The 10,301-nt window shown below is 42.2% G+C and overlaps 1 protein-coding gene across 1 annotated transcript in view; it reads right to left on the reverse strand.

Moving 5' to 3' along the window:
- LOC102874988 (chromosome unknown open reading frame, human C2orf80) overlaps nt 1-5,414 on the reverse strand; it is a 23,070-nt gene extending 17,656 nt beyond the window's left edge. Inside the window, exons 1-3 of the mRNA XM_006903012.1 lie at nt 5,374-5,414; nt 3,492-3,573; nt 119-201 (exon numbers count right to left, since the gene is read on the reverse strand). Of these exons, the coding sequence (XP_006903074.1) occupies nt 119-201; nt 3,492-3,573; nt 5,374-5,414 (206 nt within the window). The remainder of the gene's footprint in view (nt 1-118; nt 202-3,491; nt 3,574-5,373) is intronic.
- Between the last annotated feature and the right edge of the window lie 4,887 nt (nt 5,415-10,301).

Here is a 10,301-nt window from a genome sequence, read left to right on the forward strand (position 1 = left end):
GAAGGGTGCAACAATGAATGAATGGAATCCCAAAATCTCTGTAGATGTTCATTGAAATGAAAAATAAACAACCTAAATTTAAAAAAAAATAAAAAGAAAGAATGGCTTGTTAACTTACACTTCCTCCTGCTCCAGCCATGTTAAGTCTTCCGAGTGATCCAGCCAATGCAAAGCAACACTGATGGCCAAGTCATAGTGAGCCTGAAAGCAAAAGACAGGGTGCGAACCAACACACTCATGCTTGGCTGAGCGGTCCCTGCCCCCACAACAACATCGAGGCTGACCCTGCGCTCCTCCTTCTTTGTGTCAAGAATGGAAAGGAATTTCCACTATGTTTGATGATCTAATGCTCGACCAGAAACATCTAGGGATCTTCCTGCATTCCTGTCTCCCACTAGAGTAGGTTTAAGGGGTACTGGTGGCCATGGCCCACCAGGAGAGAGCTGCTAACGCAAAGGTTAAGCCACTCTGGCAGTTGAAAACAACTCGTGGCTCCACAAGAGAAGAAGGAGAAAATGTATCTGATGCGATAGTTTCTAGTTGCTGGATGCGAACCTTTTCTCGGTAGCTTACAGCCTTGAAATCCTGATGCAGGTCAGCTGAGTCCGTTTAGACATGACAGGAATGAGTTTGAGCTTGGTTTTCTGAGAGCAAGTATAAGAAACTATGGTTTTGTAGCCGGAGGCTGTAAATTAAACGTAAGGGAGGAGATTCCTCAGCTTTCTCTAGGAGACACGGATGGATTAAAATCACCAGAGAGATGAGCAGAGCTCCCTACAAAGACAGTGTGTTCATATATACGAAGGAATATTAATATTTAAGGCATTTATAATATATTTATCACATATTATGCTAGGATTAAGTTTTTTATCATAAATAATACCGGAACCGACCAGTGGCTGATCCTGCAGTGGGTTTTCAGAGGTTGTTAATCACACAGAAGGAGACTGCCCATCCTTCTCCCCTAAAGCAGCTGGTGTATTCCAACCACAAGCCCTATAAGGCAGAGGGAAACTACCTCCCGGGATTTCCAGGGCTGGCCATCTTAACAGGAGCAAATCACCACCTCATTCCCTCATGGAGTGGCTAGGGGGTTCAAACAATTAACCTTTATGTTCCCTACCAAGCACATAACCACTGCGCTACCAGGGCCCCTTGTTCTCAACATAGTGACCATCTATTCCCAGTTCATGTGTGAGTTCTTGTTTAATAAACATATTCACCATTTATCTATTAAAATATTTCTTCTTCCCCCACTTTCATCTCCAGAAAGGAAAAGATTGGTTTTGTTTGGTTTTTGTTTTAAGATGACTTCTGATTCTCTGTAATCCTATTCAGACTGGTCTCGATGGTAGTGGGAAATCAGAAATTACTTGAACCCTAACACTTTCTAATTCTTCTGGTAATTGAGCCAAACTGGAAAATGAACCAAAACAAACAAACAAAAATCCACCAAGAAACATTCTCTAAATGGATCATGACATATTGGTAAAACCGAATTGCTGATTGGATGTACAAACATCATCGGCATCACCTTATTAGAATTGTCTCATTAGAATTGCAAGTCCCTGGCCCCACCCCAGACCTCCACATCACCACTGGTCATAGCAAGACCTCCGGACAGCTTTAGAAGCTCTGCTATCCACTTGCTATTAACAGAGGCAGAGTAGTCAGAAGCCCACGGCTTGATAAGCTCTTCAGCTCCAGGAAGAATTTTAATAATCAGTCAGGGTTTCTTGAACATTAGCATCCTAATCCTGAGAGAAAGAGACACAAGTCCTCAAGTCCTTTCTTCCATGATAGTAAACAAATGTTTTGGGAAAGTGAAAGATTTAATAATTGTTTTTTAATTACAACTGTACACAGTTTTCGGTCTTAATTCATGTGACAGTAGTTCTTTTAACAATATGTATCTGGGGTTCAAAATAAATAATACACAAAAGATCTTAGGATTATTTGCTGCTTTGAATTTTCCACAGTAATGTAAATTATAAAGAAAATATTAAAACATTATAAAAAAGGAAAGTATTACATTTGAGAACTACATGTACAATTAACTGCCTCTGAAAACCTGCTGAGGGTCAGCTATGGGCCGGTTTCAACTCTACAGTACACAATAAAAACAACAACAACATTATATTTGAGAGCTACATGTGTAAAAGAAATTATCATCATGCATAAAGTATTTAAGGCATCCTAGTGGTGCAGTGGTTGAATCCATCAACTGCCAACCAGCAGGTCAGTGGTTTGAACCCCCAGCTCTCTCTGGAGGTGCAGTCTGTAGCCTGATGTGAGGCTAACTAAAGACCGCAAGTCTGGCAGTTAGAACCCACCAGTCGTTCTGCGAGAGAAAGCTAGGTTGTCTCCTCTCATTCAGACTGACAGCCTCGGAAACCCCGCACAGGGTCTCTAGGAGTTGGAATCAGTTGAACAGTAGTGAGCTGAGTTTTTAGCCGCTTTCTACAGGGGAGAATGAGGCAGTCTGCTTCTACGAAGATGTACAGCCCTGGGTTCGCTGTATGGATCGGTTCCTCCCTATTCTATTGGGTTGTTTACGAACCAGCAACAGCAGCAATTATTCAACAGCAAAGGGTCATGGTCGCACAGTGGTTAAAGTGCTTGGTTGTCAACCAGATCGTCACTAATTTGAACTCACCATATGCTCCAAGGAGGGGAAATGTGAAAATCTGCTTTTTGAAGGGTCTTGGAAACGCTATAAAAGAATTCAACTTCATTTTTACAGATTCACTGCGAGATGGAATCAACTCGGTGACAATAGACTTGCTTCTCATGCAATGTTTAGCTTTGCATTAATTTTATTTTTTTTGTTATTCTTTTCCAAAACAACATTCACAGATTTTACCTTCTCATTCTCTTTTTACTTTCCATTTAATAGTCTTAAATGGCCATGTGGACTGTATCATGAGCAGCGTGCGTATGAAGAGGGCATTTGGGGGATCAGGGTTAGCTCTGTTTAAAGCTGTCTGATAAAGCTTTTGACTGCATGAGATGACCTTCTGGGTGAGCCAAACTCATAGCAACAATCAGTGGTTGTCAGGGACTCAAGGGGAGGGGCGGAGGGATGAGCAAGTGAAGCACAGGGCATCCGGAGGGCAGTGAAAGGGTTCTGCATGGTGCTTATAACGGTGGACTCAGGACATTATGCATTTCTTAAAATGCATAGGACCACACAGCACACAGAGAGAAGCCAAATGTACACTATGGGCGTTAGTAAATGCTATTGTGCATCAATATCAGTTCATCAATTGTAGCGATTGTACCACAGGAAAGTAAGATGTTAATGGGAGGAATTGTGCAGAGGAGAGAGAGAGTATACGAAAACTCTCCACATTTCTGAAGTGGCTTCGAAAAATAAAGAGCGTTATTTTGTAAAAATTAGCCTATTTTCTGATAGAGTAAATTAGACCCTGTTCTTTCCCTCGACACACATATAATACAAGTGTTACTTGCGTCAACATGCCTCTGTTTACCATATCATCTAGAAAGGTGAGCTGCCTTCTTCCTTTGGGGTCAAATTCATTTTCCCGAAGTCTGATGCCAATATAATCTCCCCTTAAAAGCAAGAGAGTGGCGTTGAACTAGAGGGAGTGACACGGGGGCTCAGTCTGCACAAAGAGGCTCTCTTCCCCAGCCCTCCCTCCTCTGCCAACACACAGAGGTCCTGACGGCTCTGGGGTCTGAGGTAGTATTGAGTTTTCATTTAAATAGTCATTCTACAACATAGGTTGAAAAATGTCTAGACACAATTCGCTGAAATCACCTTTATCTAAAAATTCTATTCACATAGATTGATATAGAATTTAGGAAGTGGCAAAGTGAATGCCAAATTCCCATACAAGATTTTTACCAAACGCCAAAGATTGAGATACATATTTGAAAAAGATGTATTCTTTTGCTGCCCATGTTAAACTCAGGTAGAATATCCAAAGTTGACATATCTCTGTACCTAATATTCCATAAATGGAGAGGGGATTTCCTCCCAAGACATTCCCCACTAGAATGCAAATGCCCTGCAGAGAAGTTAGGCGTAACAATGTGCTGGAATTGTACTTCAGTGAACCCTTCAGGTCCTTGCCTACCAGCGACTTGTAATAATGGTAGGAAGAATGTGGATTGGGAGAGTAGAAAGAGATATCACCCCAGGTGCTAATGGGGGAGGGGCTGGAAAAGAACCCTGAGGTCTCTGGTTGATCTCAGCAAATATCAGTTTTTCTTAAAGCCAGTTCTGGCTCTCAACATATTTACCATATGCGGGCATGTTGGTCTATTCACTGTGCGTGTGTGTTGGCTGTGTGTCTGCATGTAAGAGTGCGCTATTTCCTGACTCCTAAAAGGTCTCCTTCTGAGTCATTTCCCGTTTCTAGATTGTTAAAAATTCTTGAATTATTGCCTTGAAAATCCAAGATGTTTTCTTTAAATTAATCTAAATGTATTCTTTGGATTTTTTAATAGTAATTATAAAATTGAGGTGTATTATTTAATTATAAGATTATAAAATGATAAAATTGGAGATGTAATTATTTGGATGTGATTGGTAGAGGAGCAGGCATTCTTGATTATGGTTTGTCCCATTATATATATTGTCTCTAAACATGTAAATGCAAATGAGCTCACATGTAGTTGATTGCAGAAACTCTTAAGGACTTATTAAAAGAGAATTCTTCCAGCATAGAGAAAACACATTTGGTAGAGACTATGATGAGGACTTCGAATCGCTAATTGTACTGCTGTTATGCATATATTTATTATACATGTAACCAATGATCCCCTCCTTTTGTTTTCATACGTGGTTTGTGATTTTCACCAGCTTTTCAGCTGAGTACCAAGTCACACAAAAGACACAACCAGAAAAAAAAAAATTTCCCCCCCTAGGTGAATTTATTTTCTGTGTGTATTTAAAAAACAAATTAAAAAAACTCAGATGACAAGGGAGAGCAATTATTAATGGAAGAGGCAGATAATTTAAAAAGTGGAGGCTGCAGTTTAGAATTAGGCCCCTTGAGCTTATTTTCAAAACATCTTTCTTGAGCAAGGTCAGCCCCTTTGCACATTAGGTGCTGCTGAGTAGAGGCTGACCAGAGTTCAGGCTCAGCTCACAGACTCAGCCAAGGGATGCCTCCGACCCGCACACAGCTGGCAGAAGCATCCTCCCAAGGGATTCAGAAACCTGCCTGGCATCACAGATAAGGCCTCTGGACAGGAGATAGACCCCAGGCCATCTGGATTCTCCTAGAGCGTAGGTATAGATTCTTCCTTAAATGTCTCCCCCACTGCTATGCCCAGACCATCTGTGACATGCAACCCACCAAACGCCGAGTGGCACAGATAAAAGCTATGCTTGATGGCACTTACAGGATTTTCTTCATTTCCTTCTTTAGGAGTCTCCTTTCCATGATGAAAGGCTTACCCAGCTAAGCAGGTGTTTGCAGTTTACACTGCACCTGATACTGTTAAGCCTCTCTGAGTCCAGGAGGCACAGCAGCAAATCAGAGAGAATTCCAGTTAGGGATGTTATCATCGCAAATACCAGTCATGGAGTCGTCAGCTCTGGAAGGGATCCGAGAGTACACAGGGTTCAGGACCTTTTGTCCAGCAGGTTCCAGGTCAGAAGGTTGTCTGGAGCTTAAAGTACCATACCTAGTGATTACCTGACATCTTTTATTCCTTCCAGGTTCCTGAAATATATCGTTTACTTACCTTTGCAATAAACAAGTAAGATAGGCAGCAGCTAACAGGGTAGTTGGTGAGACTGGTCAGAGACATCTAGACACAGACAGCTTGTGATCTGATCCTCTGCACACACAGTAGTGACTCCCATCGCATCTACCCTCGTGCAACAGCTCATAGCAGAACTTTCTGTAGAATCCATCCATCATTTCCTATAGCCTGGAAGTCCTTGAAAGACCATTCAGCCAAGGCAAAAAGAAGACTGTGTCCTGCAACCCCAACCTCAACACTGAACCAGAAATTTAAGTTCAGGCAATGGGTTCAAATTAGACCCCCCCAAATCACAAAACCCATCCAACTGTCATGCAATTCTGACTCTTGAGGATGCTCCATTGGACTTCTGAGGCCGTAAATCTTAACAGAGGACACTGCTTATCTTTCTCCCAAGCAATAATTGAGGGTTTGAACTGTCAATCTTTTGGTTAGCAACTGAATATTTAACATGATACCACGAAGTCTTTTTTTTTTAATGATACCACCAAGTCTTAAAAGCACAAAAGGGAATCTACAAAAAAAGAAAAAACATTACTCTTGAAGTGGATGTCTAGAAAGGTGTATAAATGGAATATCAATTAATTCATTATCATTCCTTACAACAGATTTGAACAAAAATGTTAACATTTGCTCATTCAGAAAATCAGTCCATGAATGCTCATTAAGTTATTCTTTATACTTTTGAAGTTGTCTTTATCTATTTAAAAAATCCTTACCCCAAAAGGATCTCTGGTGGCTTAATGGTGACGAGTTGTGTTGTCAGTACAAAGGTGAGTGGTTCAAACACACCAACTGCTCCTCAGGAGAAAGACAGCCAAAATCTTGCATGATTTACAGCCTCCCAAAATCCACTGGAGCATCTGATATAATTCAGTTCTGCCTCTATGGTACATACTAACAACAACAACAACTAAAGATGATGGGGGAAAGACCGAGAATTTTTTTTTAATTGTAGCTCATAAACACTAAGCTTCACATACAGTTCTGCAGAAATGAGCAAGGATGAAACAGCATGTCGTGGACCGAAATGGACTTCTTCAAAAGGTGAGCTGGATTCTTCAGGGACATTCTTCCTGCTAGTTCATCTGCTGCAGGTTTCTGGACATGGCAGTGGGTGGATAAGATACACTGAGGGAGAAAGTAGGAGCATTCCATGGTGAACGGATTAACTATGAAGGCAGTACAATGCTCCCGATGGAGTATCAATCAGAAGAGGATACTACATACCAGAGAGGCGATAGTATCACTCAGAGAAGACAGGCACTGCCCACAGGAAAGCTAGACTCTGAGATTGTCCACTCTCCCCCTGTGGACAGCCTCTAAGCCCTTCTGCACAATCTCTAATGTCATCTCTAAAACAGTGGTGCTCAGGTGCTAACCTACAGATTCACAGCTTGACCCCAGACCCTGGCTCCAGGGAAAACAGATTTATAGTGTGTTCCTATAAAGATGATAGACTAGGAAGACCTATGTACCAATTCTGCTCAGCCATACAGGTTAGCTATGGGTCAGAATCATTTTAAAGGCCTCCAACACAACCAAATTAACAACATCATGGACCTGTTTCAGTCTAACACTTTGCAACTAGAAAGTCCAATACATAAAACTAAACCCAAATCCACTGTGGTTCAGTCTATTCCAACTTGTAGGGACTGAGTAGAACAAACTCAACCTCTCCACAGTTTCCAAAGCTGTAAATCTTTATAGAAACAGACTGCCACATCTATTTAGCCTATCCCAAATGTATTACAACGATCTGAATATTCTGATATGTGAATATTTTTACATGCTTTTAAAATAAGTTCCTTTGAATAATTAATATTCCATATAAACTCAATAGTTGTAATTCAGTAATTTGGAGAAACTCTTTAGGTAGAACATTCGTCCTGCTAGCATTCCTTACCAAGGGAATGAGCTCCCAGAGCTTAGTCTTTGTCATTGCGGCAACTCCGACTCATGGTGACCTCATGTCAGCCACAGGGTTTCCAATGGCTAATTTTTAGGAAAAGGGTAACTAGGACTTGCTTTGAAGGTACCTCTAGGTGAACTTGAACTGCCAACCTTTCTGTTTGTAGCCAGCAGGTGTTCACTATTTGCACCACTTAAAGACTCCCCGCTGAACAGGAAAGCCTAAAAAGCAAGAGATCGAATGCTTGCTTTAACATATTCTTGCTTTTATGATTCTACAGAAGCTCTTTGAATTTCAGACTTACAAATCATAGAAGCTGTATCTCTTGGTTGTGAGGTTTCCTCTTAGTCTTCATTTCACGTGGTATACCAAAGTCTAAACCTTAAAATTAAAAACCGACATTTATCAAAGTTCATAGAGTTTCCGGAGGCATGTTATTTAGGAACTGGTCAGGCCTTTTGTTCATAGGTTTGCTATGAGTCGTGCTCAACTTGAAGACAATCAATATCAACAAACCTTAAAATGATGCTCATGTCCTTCCACACACCTGCTAGACTGGGATCAGACAACTCAGTGAGGCCTGGGGTCACCAAGGAGCTGTGTCACCTTATGCATATTTGTAGCCTTGAGTTTCTTCTGTAAAACAAATATTGACTGGTTGATGATATCCCTTCCAATCATAGAATTCAAGGATTAGCTATGCCTGCTTGAAATAGGGAAATTGCCTAGGCAGTCAGGAATTGCCCTCCAACTCAAAGATGGCCTGTTCCAATCCACCAACTGCTCTGAGGAAGAAAGACGGACAATCTCCTCTATGCAATTTATGGCCTCCATTACTGAGCGAAGGTTGGCTGTGAGTCGGATCCAATTTGATGACAATGTTTTTTGAGTGTATTTGAAGAAAGGTCATTTGCAGATTCTTAGTTTGAATTTCTGTTTTGCCAGTCCTACTCAGCGGCACCTAACAACAACCCCACTTTGAACCTTTGGTGGCCTCATGGCAAGAAACTGTGCTGTAATCCTGAGGGCACATGGTTCAAATCCATCAGCTGCTTCTTGGGAGAAGGATGGGCAATCTCTTCCCTGCACTGGAGGATCAGCAATGGGTCAGTTCCGACTCGACAGCACACAACAACAACAACAACAAAAACATGCTTTAAGAAAACAAACTCCTAAAAATAAGAAAGCAAACTCCTGTCTGAAAACACACAAAAAAACTATTTGAAAGCTGTCCATTCTCTCAGGCATTAGTGGTTTCACAGAAGCCAGGCCCCCAAAGAGAGAAGCCCCATATTCTAAAGTTCCCTGAAGAACATGTACATTGTCCACGAAGGTCCCCTCCCAGGCTCTGCCCTCCTCTGTGTGACACACATCTCTATGTGCTATTAGGAGGAGTTCAGCTCTTAACAATCCCCACCCCAACACCATTTGAGAATCTCTTACCAGCTGAAGACAGATTCCAAGGCTTTGGTTCTTTTCCTGCTCAGAAGGCATGCAGGCTGACACATACAGACATCGGAAAAACTGATGCCGCCTTCTCGTTGCTAGGAAACAATGACTGAATGAAAATGAAACTGTTTTTAAAACACCCCTTAATCCGGAGGAGAAAACCCCCCATATCTTGGGACAGGATTGTGATCCTGATCTGGGGTTCACATATCTTTTTACCCAAGCAGGCTTTGGGTTTCCCATCTAAATGATTCATCAGAAAGCCGAGAGGTTGAGCAGCCCACTTTCTCCCAGGCTTTCTAAATAGCACTTGGCTGCAGACAGAGGGACTCAATGACCAAGCAAGGGTTGTGGAAGAAGTCAGTGCCCCTCTGATTCCATGTTGTTGTTGTGTGCTGTTGAGTAGGAACTGACTCATAGCTGACCCCCAGCAGGTCTTCAGAGGCACTAAATTGCCCATATCTTCCCCTGCAGAGCAGCTGGTGGATTCAAACTCCTTGCTTTGGTGTTGGCAGCACAATTCCTTACCACGTGCCACCAGAGCTCTGATTCCCTAGTGTACCCAAGGCACTAGCCGCAATCAAGCCAGCTCTTACTTACAGAGACCCATGTAAAATAGAAGGAAGTGCTGGCCAGTTCTGTGTCCCCTTCATCACGTCTGATATACTCAAGGCCATTGCTGAGGACAGTGCACTTTGAGTGCCTTCTGCCTTAGAGCAGACTGCTGCCAGGACCCACAGAGCAGTGTCCAGGACCACCCTCAGGCCATGATGGGTCATGCCCTGGTCAGGACAGTGCCGCCGTCTCTTGCATCCCAAATGGCAGCGATACCAAGCTTTAGACAATCAGTCAGGCAATAATACGGGGCTCCCCTTCCAGCCAGGCTGCATTAGCTTCCAGCATGATCCACGTCTTCTTATACAACCCTTTCCAAAACAATAAAACTGGCAACAAGCACAATGAACTGCTTGATACCACAGTGAGGAAATAGATCAGAGCACATCCTTGAGGCCGGTATGAAAATAATATTTGTGTTTCACACGTAAGGAAACCAATGGCTAAAAAGGAGAGAGCTTGGCAACACATTCACCAGTTCAGACTTTCCAAGGACTGCATTTTCAGCAGAACTTTCTCAGCAATTTGTGTAAAAGTTTACAAAGCAAACTGCCGGTTCTCATTCAATCATTCATACAGATTCTGC

The sequence above is a fragment of the Elephantulus edwardii genome, unplaced genomic scaffold (genome assembly GCF_000299155.1).
Source record: "Elephantulus edwardii isolate Elephantulus edwardi_28Jun2011 unplaced genomic scaffold, EleEdw1.0 scaffold00493, whole genome shotgun sequence".
Taxonomy (NCBI): domain Eukaryota; kingdom Metazoa; phylum Chordata; class Mammalia; order Macroscelidea; family Macroscelididae; genus Elephantulus; species Elephantulus edwardii.